Below are 22,153 nucleotides of genomic sequence, written 5' to 3'. Positions count from 1 at the left end.
CATTTCCCTGTACACACTGTGGTCCTAGGAGGCCTCCTGACAGGTTTTCAAATAAGCCAGGCTCTTCCCCCACCTCCAGGCACTCTTACACTCTCCTTGCCCCCTGTCCTTTGCCCCTTTGCTATCCCTGTCTCTAAAGTTCACTGGCCATTCCCTGCTACGAGGACTCTTTCTCTTTGAACTGAACTACCACCCTTTTCCTGTGCCCTGTTCTTTCCCAAGATTGTTCCAGTTCTCCCTGTGTCAGGAAGCCCTGCCAACCTTCGTCTCAGGGGCTGCTAGAGAAGCAACTCCTAGATCATTCATTCATTCAACAAAACATCTCAGCACTTACTATGTGCCTGGCATAGTCTGGGTTCTTCAAACAGAGCCATGAATAAGATACTCTGCTCTCATGGTGCTTGCATGCTAGTTGACCACCCAGCAGAAGAAACATTGAAAGTAATGAACATAACATCATAACATGTTAGGAGCTGTTTGTCCAGTGAGACAGGAAGACAAAACAGGATGATGTGATGGAGTGTGACTGGGAGGTGGGTTGCTTCAGACTGGGTTCAAGGAAGGCCTCTGCAGAGGTGACATTCAAACAGACACCTGAAAAATGATGAGGCAGCCATGCAAAGGTGTGCCACCATACATGCCTGAGGGAACAACAGGCTTGATGGCTCTGATGTGAGGAGTGGCTGCTTGTGTCTGAGGAAGAAAGAACACTGAAGAGGCCAGCAGGTAATGAACAAAAGATGGAGTTGAAATGTAGGCAAAATCTTTTTTTTTTTTGAGGAGGAGGATTAGCCCTGAGCTAACATCTGCTGCCAATCCTCCTCTTTTTGCTGAGGAAGACTGGCCCTGACCTAACATCCATGCCCATCTTCCTCTACTTTATACGTGGGACGCCTACCACAGCACGGCTTGACAAGCGGTGCCATGTCCGCACCGGGGATCCGAACCAGCGAACCCCAGGCCACGAAAGCGGAACATGCAAACTTAACCACTGCGCCACCGGGCCAGCCTCTATAGGCAAAATCTTATCATGTAAAGTTTTATAAAAATATGTTTAATTGTATTTACATTTTACTACACCAACCAATCTGGCTCCACTTTCTAGAATATTCTCTCCTTTCTAGAATATCCCCAAGCCTTTTTAAAAAAATCATCTCTTAAAAGGCCTATTAACTACACCTTCTACCAAAGAGCATTCCATGCCAGTGTCCACCGTAAGCAACCCAAAAAATTGGCTGAATTTTTAACACTACAGATACTGTTTAACCTGTCTCAGATAAGAATTTTAGGCAAGGCTCCTAGTCCCCGCTTGTTGACTTTGTTTCTCTTCCTGTTAAGTTTATGCACTTTTTTTCATCACTATAGTTCAGTTCTGAACACGTAGGATGGTACTTTGCCCATCAATCCACATCATCAACTGTAGTGATGCATATCTGAGTATCTGTATATTCATATCTTGGAGTTGTCCCTCCCCACAGGCGAGGGAGCTGCATCATTTAAAAATATCGCTGAACAAGGCTGTGTTTCAGCTCTCTGGGCACACAGACAATGTGGGCATTGGCTGCCCAAAGACGATCCTTTGCCAGAGAGAAATAGGTGATGGCTGTTCAGAATGAAAGCACCCCAAAAACAGGTGTGAATGAAAATGGTAAAGGGATGAGGGGATCAGGAGAGGCACTGGGCATGCACCCAGGTAGAAAGTGAGCGTTCAATGACTATGCTTGAAGGGGAGAAGAGACTTTTGGGGGCAATTAGCAGTCACTGCCAGGTGAGACAACAGCAGAAGTGAGATGTGAACATCTTTGTGTTAGATGGAAAGTTGATACAGAATGAGCAGAACTGAGGAAGCTGAATACTAAGTATTAAGAAAAGTACGCCCAACAGTACACAAAAAATGAAAGCAACAACTATCTTGGAAGGTGGGGGTGAAATGTAGTCTGAAATCAGGAGAATTGACTAAAAGTTTCCGAAAAAACGGATTTGTTAGAAGGAATCCATCAATAAAAAATACTTTAAAAATATTTTAAATAATTTGCAGAAGTAAAAGATAATGGTTTTTGAAAGGGTTTGCTGAGTGCCCAGCATAATGAATGAAACAACAAACAAACTCACCCTGAGGCACACTGTTATAATTTCAGAGCATCAGAGGTAAAGAGAAGATTCTATAAGCTTCCAGTAAGAAAAACAGGGCCCAGAGAATAGTCAGAGGGAGAATGGAGCAGAAAACCATAGGGTTTTGGGTAGAGAGGACTGAGTGTAAACAAATAATAGAATTATTGATGCTTTGTTGAAAACAGAATTAGCATGTTTTACAATTTGTTAGTAAGTTTTAGAAGGATTAGTGATTCTGCAGTAACAGGAAATTGCGCAAATTTAAAAGATGGAATTTGTTAACTTCAGGAAGAAAAAAAGTTGAAAAATAAAGGATATGTAATCTTTGTACACACCTCTTGGCTCAGCAATGGACAATACTGATATAGTTATACAAGGTGAATGTTGATTAGTGATTTTACCAATATTCATGATAGCACTATATTGGGAACTCTAAGGAAGGGAAGTGGCGTCACAGGGTAATAGAAGAGTGCTAAATCTTCTGTTTTCCATAATAGAAAGTTGGTACACCATGTCTAAAATTAATGAGAAAAATGGCATTTTAAGCATCATATTTAGAAATTCAGAGGGAAAGATCAGACTAATATTTTAAAGTCTACTTTAAAAATGGCTTTTTGCTTTACACTTGTATACATAAGCCCATTTGGATGGTTTTCTCAAAGGAACTGTTTTTCCTATAGAAGTATTGATAATCCCACCTCTTCAGAAACGAAAACCGGTTTGCAGCTGATAGTAGTTTTTTGTTTGCCTTTTTTTTTTCCTGTTTATATCCACGTGGTTTCAAAAGTCCTAGGTTGAGAATTTCAACCGGGCAGCCTAGACGCCACTGCCTGGAGCCACTCAGGTTCACGGGCTTTGTCTGTTGTGGTATGTTTGATTGTGCTGGGCTGGTTTTGCTACTCGTGGAACGATGAACACCTATATTAACTACAGGAGTATTTGGCAGGAGAAGGAGGAGGGTCTTCAGCCCAGACGTCATCAAACTTGTATGTCTTTTAATTTTTTATTATGAAAAACTTCAAACATATGCAAAAGTAAAAGACTCCTATAATGAACCCCTGTGTACTCGTTACCCAGCTTCAATAATGAGCAATTGCTGACAATTCTTGTTTCATTTACCCTGCCCCTATTATTTTGAAGCACATCCCAAACATCATATCATGTTATTTATCAGAATCACACTTTTAAGTTTCTTGGGCCATAGTCAATCCCACAGAAAAAATCCCCCATAAGGAACTTCTAGGATGTAGCTTTTATGTTAATCACTTAATAAATGATGTAAAGGCATATCTTTGTGTTTGTTTTCTTCATTATTTGCAGTATCTTTATGGCATGACATGGATTTATGGAAATGTCACTCTGGAGACTTCACACCTGTAGAAAATATGAGCTTGACTTACAGCGCCTAAACTTTTCACTGTCACCGAGGTACCCAGTGAGGTCCTAAGTTCATGTGACGACTCTGCTCAAAGCAGTCCCCCATCCCACTAACGGTTCTCCATCTAACTAATGGTTCCACATCCCACTCTGTGTAAAAGCTGGAGTCCTTACAACACCTACCAGGCTCTGTGTGGTCTGCCCTCTCCTGTTCTTGCTTCTTGGTCCTCATTGCTTACTACCCTTTCCCAGCCCCCTCTGCTCCAACCATCCTTGCCTTTTTTGCTGATCCTCTAACCTGCCAAAGGACCCTGGCATCAGTTGTTTCTTTCTGCTGGACTGCTCTTTCCCAGATACCCACATATCTCACTCTTTTCCTTCCTCCAAGTCTCGGTTCAAACATCACCTTATCAGTGAGCCCTTCCCTGACCACTCTCTACAACATTACAAGTGCCCTGTCTCCCCACAGCCTTTCCATATCATCCTTACCCTGTCTTTTTATTTTTTTCCTCATAGCAGTCATCACCATCTGTTTTATATCTGTTACATTTTATTTAACATCTGTCCCTTTCCAGTAGAAAGCAAGCTCCATGAGACCAGGGACTTTGTGTGTGTGTGTTTTTTTTTCTCCTGCTGTATTCCCACTGCCCAGAATAAAGGTAGACACATTAATAAGTTGCAGGTCACCCGTATACCACTATTTAAAACCTTTACAAACACTTAACTAGAACTCACCATGTACCAGGCACTGTTCCAAGCACTTAGAAATATTAGCTTACTTAGTCCTCCTAACAATCCCATCCAGTAGGCACTGTTATTATCATTCCCCATTTGACAAATGAGAAACTGATGCACCGATAGGTTTAGTAACCTACCCAAGGTCATATAGCTAATAAGGGAAAGATCCAGGCAGTCAGGCCCCGGAGTCTGCACATCTAACCCATGGACAATGACGTCTTTCAAATATATGGAAAACACTTAATAAACTCTTCCAAAGCGAGATGGAAATTTTCTTTCAAAAGCATTCACATTTCAGGGCCAGTTACTATTGCCTCGTGCCATTGATTCCAAATACCGGAGGCATTCCCAGTGTTCCATTCACAAATGGTGCAATCTGTGGTGGCCCCTCCTGTGAATAAAATCAAAGAGAAAGATGCCAGCGCATTTATTACTCTGCTTAAAAGACCTGCACATCTATTCCATTCTTTTGAAAGCGAAAATGTGGTAGCCTCTCCCGCCAGGTAATGTGCGTCCACGTGTCATTGCAACAATTGCTTGTAAGTCACGTGACCTTTCTTCCTTTAGGGAGGAAAGCGGGCAAGGCAGGACACTGGTGTGCATACCACCTTGTGTGACAGGTCTGTGGGAGGGGTGGGCACTTGCACAGCTAGTGCCACCAAAACCACAGGAGGGTTTACATTGGAACAGCATTTTTTCTATAAGTTGCCATGCTGTCTTCTAATGAGCTATTTTGAAAAAAGGTGGCCTGTTTCTTCATGGGTTGAGTCGGCTTCATGAATAAAGCTCTTCGTATTTTAAAGAAGGCAGGGTTTCTACTGTGAGCTGGAGCCGCCAGAAGAAATCTGTACTATACAAGGTAATCAATATGTGTCTATCCTCCCTGGACCCTTGAGTTTGCCACCCAGCCTTTTCATCTGTGTATTCTCAGCTGCTACCGTAGCGCCAGGAACAGAACAGCTCTTGAGAGGTTGCTGAACAATCGATACAGTAACTTGTGATCAGTTATGTAAAGCTACTTCCTGCGCGGTGCAGCCACCCCGCCAAGTGTCCTCGCACGCTGCCTTCGCGGGTGTAGCCAGAGTTAATCAGGTTTCACCAACTCGGTTGAGGGTCCAAGGGGCTCCCAGGACACGCAGCTTCGTGGGGCACCCACCGAGGCTCTGCTCTGCCTGAAACCCAACTGCAGCCGGCCGAGAGCGCCGTTTCGCCACGGGTTCTTAAGGCTACTACCCCCGCCACCAGAGCCAGTAGGCTACGTGGACGCTGACCTTGCCCTGGGCTGCAGGCGCCGGCACGGGCTGGCCATACTCGGTCCTCCACGATCCCACGCTCCCTTGCGCCAAGGACACGTCCGGCGGCTCCGCAGGGCCCTTCTACACCACCGCGGCGCCTCTCTATGACCCGCTGCCGCGTTCAGAGTGGGTGTCATGGCGGCTGGCGTTGAGTTGGCAGGAGTTGCTCACGGAACTGGGGAAAGTCAGTAAAGCAGAGGAAGAAGTGGCCCAACCCGGACGGTGGGAAGTCGCGGGGATGAGCAGAGGCCCCGCAGCGGTGACGGTGTCCCTGGAGGCGGGCCCCTGGTAAAGCCCCCGGCCAGGCCTCTGCGTTTCTAGGCAGAGCGCGGCCGTTGGTGCGCGCCCCTCGGAGCCGGCGTTGCTTAGGAACCCCTCCTTGTGCTATCGAATCCTGCGGGTTTTGATTCGCATTCGTCTCGCGGAGGCAGCGGTTCGAGGACACTTGGCGGGGTCGTCCGACGGCGCTGGACGCTTTTCTCGGAGCGGACAGGTCGTTCTCTAACCCGCAGCGATGTCGTCCTGGCTTGGGGGCCTCGGCTCCGGCTTGGGCCAGTCTCTGGGTCAGGTCGGGGGCAGCCTGGCTTCCCTCACTGGCCAGATTTCAAACTTTACGAAGGATATGCTCATGGAGGGCACGGAGGAAGTGGAAGGTAACAGCTGGAGCGATGGGAGGGAGGGCTTTTCTGGGACCCTGGGAGCGTCCGTTTGGTCCCCACCTCCATCTGTCATGCGACGCGGACGGGTCGCCGAGGGCTGTCACTCCGCCCTTTTCTCACACTCCTCCTTTTGCCTCTTCTTAACCGATTTCCTCTGATAGGAGACCCCTGGGGGCAGGGGAAGAGTTCTGGGTCTCCTCCCTTTGAATGCTCTGGGTGTCTCAAAGCAGAGCGAGACGGCTCCCGCGTCGAGTAGAGTTTATTTTTGTTTGGTTCATCCACGCCCACCTCTTACTTGGCCCTTAACTTGGGGGCAGTACTGATTTTGATCTTCTTCCTTTATACTGACACAGTTCAAAAAAGTAGTTTTGTATGACACATGGTCACTTTTTCTTGTTTTCCTCGTTTTTTTGGTAACAATTGAAGTAACTCGTAATTAAAATATTTAGTGTGGCTCTTACCGTTTCTGGCTTGACTCTATTGCTAGTGAAACATGGCTATGGATGTTTTTCCTATTATTTTATATTTTTGCTTATTCTGGTGACACATTACAGCGTTCGAGCTGAAAATGTGTTTTTGTGCCTAATTGCCCATTCCTCTCATATTTCGACAGTAGAACAAGGAAGATACTCTATTTTGGTATCCTTAGCAACCTTCGCTCATCTTTGAAGTCCTCGTTTTGTTTTACTGATGAATAGTGACCCAGAGTTACACGGTAATCGATGGTTCAGTTAATTACGGTTTTGATTTCTTGATATTTCTTCCAGCAAGCACTATTTAGATCAAAAGAGTTCTTTAATTTCAATCTAGGTCTGCCTCCAGAGAGATAATGGGCTGGACTTTTGAAGGAGAGCAGTTCCTTTGACAGGAAGGAACTCCTTATTTTTATTACTTAAAAATTAATAAATCAGCGTTCTGGTTTAATTTTTTTTATCCTTATTTAACTGAGCTTTCAGATTTATTTGGTTGAAGGAGAGAAGGATAGTTTGATAAAAAGACTGTTTATATTTAGAATTTCTGCCGGGTCTATTTAGAAGGGAAGAAGATTGGGGAGCTGCTGAAACCCATTTTACTGCTTGGGGTGCCCCTTGGGAGGGAGGTACATCGGATGGGACAGGTTGGGCTTGGGAGTAAAAGGAATTCTTCCTGTGTTCAGGAGAGGGTCACATGACCTTGAGGGCACTAGAAGCAAAGAAGGGCTGGATAACGCAGGAAACAACTAGTCTTTTCTTGTGTCCTATGTAGGGGGAAAACAGTTGGCTTTTCCTTTGACCCTTAGCCAGAAAATATGCATCCCCCAACCTGGATGTCCTGCAGACTTCAGGTGGAATTCATTTTGTTCTCACCAAATGTGCTCCTGTATTCTCAATCTTAATGGTTTCACTATCTACCCAATCTCCTAAACTAGAAGTCTTTGTCATCTTTGTTTTGCCTTTCTTTTTCATCTCCTGCTTCGCTGGTTACCAAATCTTGTTCATCCTATGCCAGAATTGTTTGTTATGTTTGTCTTTCCTTTATTACTCCTACTTCTTTAGTTCAGACCTCCATTCTCTCTGCCATGCACTAGTTCTCTTTCATGTCCTGTCACCCATTTCTCCCTGCTCCACTCCGTTTTCTGTTGTGTTGCCAGTTACATTTCTCAAAATAAATGTGCTTTAAAATCTCTTGACTCTCTTACTTCTGGGATAAAATCCAAACCTCTTAGTTTAGGGAGACCAGAAACCTGTTCTCTCTGGGTTCACCCTGTCTTTCCTGGTCTTACCTCTTGTTCCCTCCCCTTCTGTCCCAATTGCCATAATATGCACTTTCATATACACATGCAGGCTTGCATCCAGAGCTTGTGCCACAGGGAATTTTGTGAGGTACCTACACAACTGCAAGCCTCTGCATAGAAGCCCTTCCTTTTCTACTTCCTCCTTTCCCCTCCTCTGCCTGGAGAATAGTTTTCCCTGTACGACCCGCTTACATTTCGAGTACTTGGTGAAACCATTCTCACTCCCTGGCAGATTGAGTTGATTGCCACGATCTGTGTTCTAACAGAACTTTGTGGATCTCTCTCTGACAGCACTTACCGTGTTGAGTTGTAATTTCTCTCTTTCCTTGATGCCCAGGGTAGGGACTGTATTGTATTTATCCTTATATTATCAGCATGTGGCATCTTCCTTCGTGCGTAGGAGATGCTCAGTAAAAATTTTGCTGAGTGAGTGATTAAAGATCTGCAAAGTTGCTTAATGCTTTTATTGTTTTCCCTTTGTATTAACATAGGACTTGCTTAACACCTAATTTATCGATTTTGTAAATCGTTTAAAAGTAGCGTCAGAGTACAGTTCATTTGTTCGTTCAACAAGTATTATTGAGTGTCTGCCCTGTGCCAGCAATGAACAAGATAACAGTTCCAAAATAATACTGTTGGTACAGCTTGAAAAGCATCCGTGTTTACAATATCAGAAAGTTGCTGTTCTGCAAACACTGTACTGATTTATTCAAGGTTAGGAGCTTGGGCTTTTAAAGATTTTATTTTTTCCTTTTTCTCCCCAAAGCCCCCCAGTACATAGTTGTATATTTTAGTTGTGGGTCCTTCTAGTTGTGGCATGTGGGATATTGCCTCAGCCTGACCTGACAAGCAGTGCCATGTCCGTGCCCAGGACCTGAACTGGCGAAACCCTGGGCTGCCAAAGCCGAGCGCATGAACTTAACCACTCGGCCACGGGGCCGGCCCCAGAAGCTTGGGCTTTTAAATCAGATGTGGATTGAAATTACACTTCCATGCATTACAAATTGTGGGATCTTCAGCAAATTATTAAATACTTATCCTCTAAAAAGCAGAGTTTCCTTATCTGTTACATAGAGATAACCATACCTATCATGAGGTATGAAGTCATGAGTGTAAAATGCCTAGCACTGTACCTAGCAAATAGGAAGCATTAATAAACCGTAGCTGTTATTTTTTGTTTTCCCTCATTAAGGAAGAGTTTTTTGGTTTGCATAATATTTCCCTTTTATTCTTAAAAAGGCAGGGATTTTTGGTGCGGGGTAAGAGGGGAAAGTTTGCATAAACGTTTTTTAATCCCCCTTTGAAACAATTGCTGCTTCTAACAATTACCTTACTCAACAGATTAGGTTATAATTTGTTCTCCTCTGAGTGGCAATTAGACAGTCTTGTCAGAGTTTCAAGCAAGATGTATAAAGAACCACAGAAGCAACCCTACCTGGTAATTTTCAAAAGAAGAAGAGTGGGTTTGTCACTGTTATTATTGGTTCCCATTTGTATTTTCTTTTGATTTAAACTGTAATTCAGAGAAGTTATTTTTATAGTATTAAAGTGCTGTAATGAGAAATATTAGTAATTAGGAAAAAATCTAACTCTGTGGATGTTGATTTTCTGGCACCATCAACAGTGTCATTTTGGCAGTACTGGCCCTCTGACCCTCCTTTTAAATGAAAATGTGCAAAACCAGACTGAGCTCATTCCCCATTTTAGATAAATTGTGTCCTTGTTACTTGAAATAAGTGTTCTTTTAGTGCATTTTCATTCTTTGTTTATAGGTCATTAATTATTTGATAGTATTGGGAGCAGATCTATGGGTTGTCATACTGTGGCGTGTTGCTGTGATGCTGAAAGCTACGCCACTGATATTTCAAATACTAGCAAGGTCACCAGGGTGGATAGGTTTCCACGGAGCTTCCAGACTAAGACAGACTAGGAGGAAGGGCCTGACCACCCACTTCTGAAAAGTTAGCCATGAAAACCTACGAATAGCAGCAGAGCACTGTCTGAAGGGGTCCCGTGAGAGGATGGCGCAGAAAGGCTGGGCAGCGTTCTGCTCTGCTCTACTCAGGGTCGCTAGAAGTTGGAATTGACTCGATGGTACTTCCGACAAATTGGGTGCAGAAGTTAGAAGATCTTAAACCCCAGTTTCATAGTTTCATGTAAAATTATACTAAGCCAACAGAGAGAGATTTAATTTGTAAAAACTTAATTTTCCGTAACAAAATTTCAGTGAATACTTCCAAGGAGTAAAGGTAGACATCCTAGGGTATAGAAGATAGGCAAAAAGAATGACTTATGTGACAATAAAGAACATTTGTGGCAATAAAAAGTTGTGATAAAAATCAAGTGATATTTGTCTTCTGAATTTGTTCTCAGGTCAGCATACCATTCTGTTTAAAGCTCAGTGAAATATATTTTCCTTAAAATGTCTATTAATTACTTAACATGATGTTGATCATATATTCAGTATATGCTGTTTCTTTCGTAGCAGAATTACCTAATTCTAGGAGAAAAGAAATTGAAGCCATTCATGCAATCTTAAGATCAGAGGTAAGGAAAATTAAAGACTACTATTGAACTTAGATTTTTCCTTTTTGAAGCCATGAAAGTTATTCATACTTTATTTCAGTCTTCTCTGTTTAATGCACTGCTTACCACTTTTTCTCTTTTCCCCTTTATGTCAGTCTTTTAAAGCGTTATCATTTTCCTTTAGAGAATATGTTTACATGTTACTGCATTTTGCTATTTAACATTCCCATCTGTGCTTCTGTATGCTGAAAGTGGGAAAGCTGCCAATGTAGAAATACTAGTGGCAACAATTTCTCATTATCAAGGGTTTACTGTTCTAACAGTGTGCTAAATTGCAGTAGTACATTTATTTTCATGTAAGTGCAGAATGCAGTTCTGTTTAATCTAGAGGTTTTTAATCCCCTAACATGAAAGAAAGTGATATTTGTGAGCAAAGAAGTTAAGAATATAGGAATAGCAAGTTAATTTTACCCTTTTTTCCGTTATTAGTCAGTGCCTCATGGTGACTGGCTCTGGACATTGTACTTAATGGGGATGAGGAAAACTTGGAAAGGGTTCAGAGGAAAGTCATAAAGAAAAGGAAAGGATTTAAAGTGGGATCTATTGTGAAGTACTAAAGACACTCAACTCCTTAGCCTTTGCATGAGAATAGTGAGGGAACAGTTAAGAGTATTTCAGCAGAACATCTTCTTAGGGGACTGTAGTAAGCATGTTCTCCTTTCTGCTAAGCCCATAAAAGGAGAAAATTGAATTTAAATCTAAGAAAATATTTACTGCGAACAAGCATTAGTGATCTCTGGTCTGGATTACCCAGATGAGATTGTGGAATTTGAAAGTAGAAGGACCTCTCAAGAGGAACTACAGTAGATTCCGCCTCAATAGAAGATGGCAGTTTGGTGGCGCTTAAGAGACCTTAGCTGTAATTATCTAATAGGTAGGTGTTTTAGTAACAGATGAACTCAACAGCTTCTTTAGTCCCTATAGTCCCTAAAGAAAGCCTTGAGAAAGCACATTAGTACAGGCTCACCCAGAAAAATTAAATGGCAGAGCTGTGTGTAGTGGCATTAATTTAGGTAAATTTGCCAGTGTACATTTGGGAGGGAAAAAGTAAATAGGATTGATCTGCTTAATGAATGTCTGCTCTGTATTGAGCTTGAGAGGGGAGATAGAAATCTTCTGCCCCTCTGTTGATCTCAGTTCTGATCTCTCTCATAGTGTTATCGTTGGACAATGGCAAGTATGGTTCTAGTGTGTAGAAATACTTATTTTTCGTATAGTACATCCCCAAGTGAAAGCCAGTCTCCTCATTTGGTGCTTATTCAAAGTAGCGTGAGCTGCTCAAATACTGGAGGGAAACAGATGGACTTCCCAAGGGCCTCATTTTCTCTCGTGGTTTTGACTATACGTGATCTTGCCTTATGTCAGCACATGAGCACTTCGTACCCTGACCCTTGTGTAGCGGTGCAATACGAGGATAAGGTGAAGATGTGATTGAAGTTGTCAGGAAACTTACAACATAAAATTCTATTTAGAAAGCTTTGGTATAGGCAGAGGGCAGTGTGTTTTCCGAGGAAATTAGATTTGTTTATCGATGTTAATATTTGAAGCTGACTGAATTAGTTAGGTTTCTTCAGTTGCAAGTCACAGTAACCAGCCTAAGCTAATTTAACTCTCTATGCCAAGAAAAATCGTTATCACACTTACTATCTGGATCCAGTGAGCTCTTACATTTTTTTATATTAAATCATTTTACAAGTAATTTGCAGAAGTAAGACTAAAGTGATAATGGAAAACTTTATTAGAAATTTTAATAAGAACTAATATATAGCAAATCCAGATTTTTGTTCCTTATGTTTCTGGTTTTGAAAACATATGTACTCAAAATAAGCAATGTTCTTTGAGTGCAGTTAACTGCTTATTAACTCTTACGCATGAACTGGATTGTATCTTATCTTGTAAATACTGATTCCGGATTTCAATTATCCCTGATAGGTTTTAGCTTATCCTTATTTCTGGTTCTTTTTCTTGACTTGTGTCATGACAGCCAATACTTTTGAAAACTTTGGTGGCTCATGATTTAGTTGGAGAGACAATGGCTGTCATCTTTGCTCCATAATTATAAAGCATTTTTATTCTTAAATTTATGAATACCAATTAGAATGATTAATACCATGAATTTTTTTCATTTTTCTGTCATCTGTTTCCTCCCAGTCACCTTTGTGTACACACCTGCTTTCAGCATTTGTTTGTGAATGAATTATATCAAATAAATGTTGGTGTATGAATATCATATATAATGAAAGAATACTGTCACATATCCATTTAGCAAAGTGGAATGGTTCAGGTCCTTGTCACAAAATATTGCAGGATAAAATCTTTCCTTACTGAATGACTAACTTTATGAGAACACCATATTTCCGTTTTGTTCTTAGAAATATATTGTTCACTCATCAATTCTTGAGTTTGAGAAAATTCATCTAGGATATTGTTCTTTGAAGACTTGTGTGAGATTTTGCTTCTACACTCAGTTTCACCATAACTGTTAGGCTCTAGAGTACTGCTTTCTGCCTCTTTACATTTATCTTCTTAGTCATCTGATAATTGTGAAATATTTTCCTTGGTCAGTTTTCTTCTCTTTGTTGAAAAATGAAAATTCTGAATTTTCAGCTGTGTTCAATGAAAGAAAAAAAAAGCTACAAAGATGGTGTCTCCAGATTGCTTTTCCTTTTTAAAAGACTTTGGCAATAGTTTGGGCAATGCAGTCAGAAAACTGGTTATTTCACTATTGCATCATTCTTGTGGGTGATTTCATCAGTCTTCCATTTACTTATTGTTGAAGTCTTTTTTAGCGTAGTTGGGAATAATTGAATAATTATAAAATAATTCTTAAGATGATAAAATAGCAAAATGTTTCAATTTTAATTGTTTTTAAATGTTTCAAGATACAGGAAAAACAAGATCATTATGATCCCATGATTATTCTTAGATTTATAAAAGGATCCAATGTCCTCTTACAATAATCGCAAGATAGAATGAGTTTTATTCTATTAAGAAAAAATAAGCAGATTTTCTCTGTTTATTGGAAAACCTCTAAGAAAGAATAAAAGTCATAAATATCAGTCCTTACAGATAGTTAGGACTGCACAAAAAAGAAACTCACAAGCTAAAATTGGTTCCAGTAAACCTTGATGGTAGAACAAGAGTTAAGTAGGATGGAATAATTTACGGATATGAATTCCTCATGGATTCCAAGAGCAAAATTGTAGCCTTGAGGAAGTGGCTGCCACCAGAACTGGAAGCCATGGGGAATCGGTCTCTCTCATTTTCATTCCTCTCTGTTCTTTTTTTGTGTGTTTATTCTTTGTTCAAAGTAGTCCCCTCTGCTCCATATTCCACATAATAGAAAATGTGGCCACTGATAACTCCTGGTATGTTATGGGTCACCCACATGGAGAGAATCTGTCCTTCACGTGCTTTTCAACCATTCTGACTCTCATGGCTAGGGAGGTGAGAGGAGACAACCAATGAGGTATTGGCCAAATTCAAAGTTTTTGAATTCTAGTTATTAATCAGAATTAAACAAATAGCCTTAGATATTTTTATGTAAGAAAACCTAGAGTGGACTTTTCTGACTAGGTTTTGATTTCAGTATATTGTGTTGCTTCAATTATGTATGGTGTTTTTCATGTTAACAGCTCACAGAAAATCATGCAAATGTAGCCAATACAATGGAAGGTATTAGTTGTTTAACCATTGGTCCTGTTTCTTATTATTATTTCTTCAAGATAACCAAGGTCTGTGTTTGATTTCGGGAGATAGACTCCCAAACTAGGATTTATGTATGCTGTAATTTTTTCCTTTAATTTACTCCATTGATTTTCTCTGGAAATTCATATAATCTCCTTGGGTCATAATTTTCACGTCTGTTGATGTAAGAAATTCCTAGAATATAAGGAAAAAACAAACCAGCCCTTGTGGTCTAGTGGTTGAGATCGGCCTGGGTTCCTTTCCCGATCAGAGAAGAACACCCCCTGTCTCTTGGTTGTCATACTGTGGCAGCTGCGAGTTGCTGTGATGCTGAAAGCTAAGAAGATGGTGCAGAACAATGGGGCGGGTTCTGCTCTGCTGTACACAGGATCGCTAGAAGCGGAATCAGCTTGTTGGTACTAACAATAAAAGAAGAAAACAGATGACATCCATAAAGAGAAAAAGTCTTCACCATCAGTCTCCTTGTTCTCAGTTATTGTTAAACTGTGTTTATAGATATATTAGTAGAATTCTCTGTAAATTATCTCTAATAATTTGTAAGTTCCTTTTTCTAGAAAGTTTTTGTGTCCATTTCTCTCGCTCCATTATGTCCTTATTCGTTTCAAACGTCAAAGAACGATAAACAGTGAATAATTTAGGTACATAAAATTTAAGTATTTTTTTCATATTTTCTAACATCTTAACAGACTGTGATGTCTAGATTCATTGAATTAGAATATTTTGTGTACTTCTTTTTTTTTTTAAAGATTTTATTTTTTCTTTTTCTCCCCAAAGCCCCCCAGTACATAATTGTGTATTTTTAGGCGTGGGTCCTTTTAGTTGTGGCATGTGGGACACCGCCTCAGCATGGCTTGATGAGTGGTGCCATGTCCGCTCCCAGGATTTGAACCGGCGAAACCCTGGGCTGCCAAAGTGGAGTGCGCAAACTTAACCACTCGGCCACGGGGCTGGCCCCCTATTTTGTGTACTTCTAATTGTAGTTTTTCAAACTGAGTTTTAGTAGTGGTTTTCAGATTGGATTTTTCATAGGTGCCTCAGGAGCCTGGAGTTCAGGCACACAAGTAATCTGAGGTCTTGGCCTCCTGCTTGTACTTCAGCCAGAATTCTTTTTTAAAAAGTTTTGTTTAAAAAAGTTCTCCTATTGAGGAGAAAACAGAAGTTCACACATGTGATCTAGTTCATTAATTTACCAGACTTTGCCTACTATATGCTAGACACTGCGTATACAAAGATGGGCAAGCATTCATCAGTGGCTTGTTCTTAGCAGAAAATCAAACTGAGCATTTTTTTTTTACTTTTGTTCAGAATTATGCATAATCTTTGTAAACATGCTTATTGTACTAGTAGCTTTAATTGAAAATATATTTTAAAGGCCAGAATTCTGTCTGAAACTGGCTATATTTTACATCTTTTATCGTATGAAGCAGTATGTTTTTCATAATGCCATGTGCATAACTGTTAGTAACATTTTTACTTTTGTTTTTTTTGTGGAAAATACTTTTTTCTTTGCTTCTAGAATGAGAGGCTTAAAAAGCTTTGCACTGATCTAGAAGAGAAGCATGAAGCATCAGAACTTCAAATAAAGCAGCAGTCTACAAGTTATCGCAGTCAACTCCAACAGAAAGAGGTAAAGGTTGTTACAGTTCCTTCATGTTCATTTTGCGGAAGTGTGTTTATGAAAGTTTTTAAGAGCTATATTTAGGTCCATAAAAATATTGAAAGTGTGTTGAAGTTAATAATTCCCAACTCAGTTTGATGTCACTAATTTAACAAGAACTCTGTAAGCTTTTCTATGAAGTTTGTATTACATAAACTAACCTTCGTGGAGTTTAATTTCTCCTTTCCAAAAGAAGAAAAGTCTTTATATAAAATATTGTCAGGCATCTGTTGCTTATAATTTCTGGTTTTATGAAACCTAATTCCCTATCTGTTTACCCAAAATTGTTTTAAATCAGTGGATCATTGCTAATGACATTCCTTTTTTTAAAAAGTGATTTTAACTACAAGTGTTAGTATATGTTGTATTGGCATTTACTTGGTCTCCCGTGGAAAAGCAGAATATTAAGTATTTTATAGTAGACTTATACTGTTCTATAAATGGATTAGTTTGCTGGAAATGGTTATTTTGGAAATGGCTTATCTTTGCTGAGCTGTCCTCATATAGGGATTATATAATTTAACCAATGTTATTGTGAATCCTTAAAATATAGACTGTATCCCCATGTTTCGTTCTGTTGAATTCTCTTTTATTTAGTACATAAGTGGAATTCAGTAGATACGTCTATTTAATTGAACCATTGCTTGTTTTATTATCCATTTGGGTGTTCTTCAGCTTCTTAATTAAATGTTCATATCTACCATAACTTCATATTTGGGTTTTTAAAATTTAGGTAGATTGATTTCTAGTTCCTTTAGTGACATACTAAGATGAAAAATACAAATAAACCACATTAAAGATAAATACAGACATTTAAAAAAGAACTTAAATTTCCAATCTTTTGGAAATTGATTTCATAAAATACGATAAAAATGGGTTACTACAAAAATAAGATGAATATAAAAAAGCAAAGTTACAAGTTCAAATTAAACTCAAAAGCCCACTTTTTTTTTTTTTTTTTTAAAGTTTCAGCAGGTATAAGATTACTCTGCCAGATTGCTTTAAAACTCTTCAAGCCTGACTCCTTCAACTTCTGTCCTTATCTTGTCATGGACTGCTAGTGGAAATTCCTGGTGTCAGTCCATGACTACGCTTTGAGCAGCACTGACTTACAGGTGTTAGAGTAGAGTGGTAGTTCCCACCCAGGGTTTACAGCTGAATCATAAGTGACACCTTAAAAAAATATGCATGCTCATGTCCTCCAGAAGATTCTGATTTAATGTATTGGGAAGGGGTCCTTCTATTGGTATTTCCCAAAAACTCACTAGGTGATTCTGGTGCTTACATCCCAGCTGAAAACACTGCTCTGGAAAGTCTCGGCATTTTATTTTCTACTTAACTATTGATATTAGAGGGCAAATTAAGCATTCAAGTTTAGAAATGCCTCTGTGTTATTAGAGCTTGCACTTTTTAACTCTACAACTTAATATGTATGTTGTATAATGAGAACTTTGTTTGTATTATAACTATTTGAAAAAATTGTACATTTCAGTACTTTTTAGTAGAATGAAAGGTAATATATGAATATTCTTTTCTTCTTTCTTTTTTTTTTGTGAGGAAGGTTGGCCCTGAGCTAACATCTGTTGCCAGTCCTCCTCTTTTTGCTTGAGGAAGATTGTCCCTGAGCTAACATCTGTGGCAGTCTTCCTCTGTTTTGTATGTGGGATGCCGCCACAGCACAGCTTGACGAGTGGTGTGTAGGTCTGCACCTGGGATCCGAACCCACAAACCCTGGGCTGCCAGAGCAGAGCACGCGAACTTAACCACTGTACCACTGGGCCGGCGCACATGAATATTCTTTAGATCTGCTATTTTCTGAACCTGTTTGCTGCTCTCATTGTGACGTTCATATTCCCCAAAGCTGCAGTCTGCCTCATGTCATTTATGGGAAATGAATGAAACTTGTACACTACCAGAAATCTCCGTTAGAGAAGGGCCTCTGATACGAAAAACCTGTTTGTTATGACATTTGACATAGTTGCGTTTGGTTTTTGTTTGTCTAATTGCTTGATGTCACACATGTAGATATACTTACTTGTTGGCTATCTCCTCAGTATCAGGTTTTCCTCAGTTGTGGCAGCATGTCTTCTGGACTAGTTTGAGTGTTTTACAGAAAGCTTTTTTCAGCTCTCTAGCTTACTCACTTTTATGTTTTGAGTAATCTCTCACTCAGAATGGATGTGGCATTATGTTAAGTCCTGTGTTCATAACCTCTTTTGGACAATGACTTGGTATTGTCAGCCTTCAGTTAAAACTTTGCTCAGGGTTTCTGAATTTTTATACTGTTCTGTCCCTGAGCAGAGCCGATTTTCACTGGCCGCTCTGCCAAGGCTAATGCCAAAGCCTCTTTAAGTGTGTTGTGATTTCCTTTCAAGACTCATGGGCTAATAAACATGGGCTCACTGTGTTATCTTATCTGAGAAGATTGGATTAATAAATCAAAGTGTCCTTCCAGCTGTGTTGTGCAGACCAGTACAAAGTTACTCCTGATTCATGGTGCATTTTAAGGCTAAATTTAGCAATAATTGGTTAGGTAAGACTCTTCCAACAGATATTTTAAGGAAACTTTCCGATGCATAGACTGACGCAGCTTTCATTTTCTCATCATTTGAGCTTGGATAATCACAAACAGAACCCTAAGAAATTGCCTGTACTACCTGAGATGTAGAAGATAGTAAACCTATGTTTGAGAAATTCGTTGCTTTAGTTAACACATAAGTGAAATTCTGATCTTCATACTATTAGAAACATTAACCTTGTTTGTTTTTTAAATAAAAATGTTATGGTCGAGATGTCATAGAAGGCTTGGATTCAGTTGATAGAGTACCATCATTGGATAATCTTAAACAAATTATTAGAACGTTTAACGTTATGAATCTATAAAAAGATCAATGTGATGATTTTAAAATACCTTCTCTAAAATGAGGGTTGTAAATATATAGGTGGAAATCAGCCATCTTAAAGCCAGACAGATTGCGCTACAGGACCAGCTGCTGAAGCTGCAGTCAGCCGCGCAGTCAGTGAGTTCGGGAGCTGGCAGCGTACCAGCAACCACTGCGTCGTCTTCATTTGGCTATGGTGTCAGCCACCATGCTTCAGCTTTCCACGACGATGACATGGACTTTGGTGACATAATTTCATCGCAACAAGAAATAAACAGATTATCAAATGAAGTTTCAAGACTTGAGTCTGAAGTTGGCCATTGGAGGCATATTGCTCAGGTAGGTAAAATTTTCCCGACTTTGAAAACTATGAGTGAGTAAGAATACTGGTCCGTGTGGAGCTTTGGTATTGCAAAGAACCCTGGACTGGGAAATGGAAAACCTGCATTCAAATTCTGCTGCCAGTGACTTTCTCAGTGATTTTAGTCAGGTTATCTTTCTGTCAGCCTCAGTTTCCCCTTCTGTATAATATTTGGAAGAAATTTTCAAAAAAATTTAAAGCAGCAGAACCACGTTTCAGCAGAACCGTGTTTAAAATAAAAAGTTATAAGGCCAGGGCTTAAAGAAAGTGGAACTGGAGTTGCTGTGGTTTAACCGGTGCCTTTCCCCCTGGAGTCCTTGAGGCTGCTTGGTTGGAAGCTGGGGCTCCAAGGAACCAGATTGGACACTGTGTGCGTAGATGATGTTTGAGGTTCCTGTTTGCATTAGTTATGTGCAAAATGAAAATCTGATAGTGTTGTAAAATATGTTAAAGTATTTTGTGTTGTTTCTCGTGCATTAGAAATTAAACCCTTGCTATCTTGGGCTGTAAACTTTCCTCCAGGGAGCACTTTTTTGTCATACAGATGAGATTTTCTATACTATTGAGGTTGTCAATAGACATGAGACCCAGAATAAACCGGAACATTGTTCATTTGGATTTAATTTCATCAGTGTAGAGAAAAATAAAATATATAAGTGAGGGGATTATTTTCTGTTTTTGTCACTGTAGTCTAAGGTGAGGGAGAAATGCTCCCAATTAAAATGACTTCCTTGCTTCTCAAGTTGCTAGACATTCCCAATACCCTGTGTAAACCTTGGAGAGGATGCTGTGTGTGTTCATCTTCTCTCTAAAAAGTAGTAGTTCCTAAGCTCTGTATGTGTGAGAATGACTTTGGGTACTTGGTAACTGAATTCCCTGTCCTCCCTGCAGGGGTTAGGATTGTGTAGCCTATTTCAGGGTGTTGGAAACTGCATTCAAACAGGTAAATACCCCAGGTGCTTGTGATAACCTGAGGAACTCATTTCAAGAAACATTACTTAGGGTAAGAGTTCATAGAGAAGAGATGGACTTTTGGTTGGTTTTACTTCAGCGTGCCTTGAATGCCCACTATATGACAGACCTGTACTGGCATATAAAGATGAAAAAGACATGATTAGGACCTTTCAGGGGACTTAATTTTCTAGCAAGGCATAATGAAAATTAATATTTGTACTATACTTGATGTTTCCATATATACTATCATACTATATATTATATGATCCTTAATGACTATGTGTGGTATTTGTTACCTCTATTTTGCAGGTAAGTGAAATAAAAATTTAGGTAATGTACTCATTGTCCCAGTGATTAAGTTGTGATTGAAACACATGTCTTTCAGCTCCAAATCCTGTGTTCTCTCCATTATACTGTGTTCCTTCTTTCATCCAGAGAGCAGCTTTTGGTTCCTTAACGCGTTGTATGGCCAGCCCTGGTGGTCTAGTGGTTAAGATTCACTGTTCTCACAGCCACGGCCCGGGTTCCTTTCCCACTCAGGGAAGCACACCACCTGTCTGTCAGTTGTCACACTGTGGCGGCTTTGTGTTGCTGTGATGCTGAAAACTATGCTACTGGTATTTCAAATACCAGCAGGGTCACCTGGGGTGGACAAGTTTCAGTGAAGCTTCCACACTAAGATAGATTAGGAAAAAGGACCTGGCCGCCCACTTCTGAAAAAATTGGCCATGAAAACCCTATGCATGGCAGCAGAGCATTGTCTGAGATGGGCTGGAAGGTGGGAGGATGGTGCAAAAAGACCGGGCAGGATTCCACTCTGCTGTCCACAGAGTGGCTAGGAGTTGGAATCTACTCGGTGACACTAACAGCAAAACACACTGTATAGTAAATGTTAATAAAGATGAATGAGCAATATACAGCTTTGAATGAGAGGAGAAGAATCCAGAAGTTCTTTTATTTACTTGTCAAACCAAAGGTTATTCTATATTGGGATAGAGATCTTCTGGGTAAAATCATTTAAAAAAGATTTTTACTGGGTTATTATTAGCGTTAATATTGGGTAACATTCCATTTTAGAAATTATCTTTTAGGAAGCCGCTTGATTATCATCAAATTTACATTTTGTTAAGCTAAGTAAAATATTCAATGATATTTTCCTTCTTACCTTATGAAAGTGTTGTCTCCCCAATCAGTTAACAAACTCTTGAATGGTATCTCTTAGTTATTATGTGTTACTCACTATTAGACGAGGTTCTTTAAAAGGTACTTGGCATTCTTTAAGCAGAATTTGTCTGGGAAATGCCCCTTTTTTGAAAAGTATCTTTTAATAAAGTTAGTTTTTGACTTTCTGTTTTATGAGAAAATCAAAATGTTTTCTCATTCTCTTTTTCTGGTCTAGACTTCTAAAGCACAAGGATCAAATAGCTCTGATCAAGATGAAATCTGCAAACTGCAGAATATCATTAAGGTAAGGCAGATTGTTGGAACAGTGGCTGTTAGACATCTAAAATTTGCTTATTGAAAGTATAAGCCTAAATTAGCAAGAGGCTCTGTTATAAAAGTCATTATATAGATTATGATGTTTGTTTCTTTTTATCATTTTGTATCTTTGTTCTTTATGCCAAGTAAAGTACATAGAAATGTCTTTCCAAAATCATTTGGTTTTGAATTTTTATTTATTAGGTAGTTTATATTTCATTAGTCTCCATTTTCTATTGTATCTTGTAAAACAGTCTTTATTTATTTTTGTTGAGGAAGATTGGCCCTGAGGTAATATCTGTTGCCAATCTTCCTCTTATTGCTTGAGGAAGATTCACCCTGAGCTAACAGCTGTGCTAGTCCTCCTCCATTTTTGTATGTGGGATGCCTCCACAGCATGGCTTGATGAGCAGCGTGTAGGTCCTTGCCTGGGATCTGAACTGGCAAACCCCAGTCTGCCAAAGCAGAGCATGCAAACTTAACCGTTATGCCACTGGGCCTGCCTAAAAACGAACTTTATTAAAACAAAATTCCAAGGTTGCTGAAGTTTCAAGGTTTAGGGTTAAAGGTT

At 39.8% G+C, this 22,153-nt stretch overlaps 1 protein-coding gene across 4 annotated transcripts in view; it reads left to right on the top strand.

Annotated features, from left to right (window-relative positions):
- The first annotated feature begins 2,653 nt into the window (after positions 1–2,653).
- Positions 2,654–22,153, top strand: part of TRIP11 (thyroid hormone receptor interactor 11) — a 64,349-nt gene continuing 44,849 nt past the window's right edge. For 2 of the 4 annotated variants that reach the window (XR_011432109.1, XM_001494620.5), the window contains exons 1-5: positions 2,654–6,175; positions 10,441–10,502; positions 15,766–15,876; positions 18,849–19,127; positions 21,503–21,571. Coding sequence is in view for 3 of the 4 variants with exons in the window: in XM_001494620.5 (XP_001494670.3) it covers positions 6,037–6,175; positions 10,441–10,502; positions 15,766–15,876; positions 18,849–19,127; positions 21,503–21,571 (660 nt within the window). In the remaining variant the exon portion in view is untranslated. The remainder of the gene's footprint in view (positions 6,176–10,440; positions 10,503–15,765; positions 15,877–18,848; positions 19,128–21,502; positions 21,572–22,153) is intronic. The other 2 variants (XM_005605407.4, XM_070249777.1) reach the window with 2 other exon arrangements.

The sequence above is a fragment of the Equus caballus genome, chromosome 24 (assembly GCF_041296265.1).
Source record: "Equus caballus isolate H_3958 breed thoroughbred chromosome 24, TB-T2T, whole genome shotgun sequence".
Lineage (NCBI taxonomy): Eukaryota > Metazoa > Chordata > Mammalia > Perissodactyla > Equidae > Equus > Equus caballus.
This window is presented reverse-complemented; position numbering and strand designations above follow the sequence as displayed.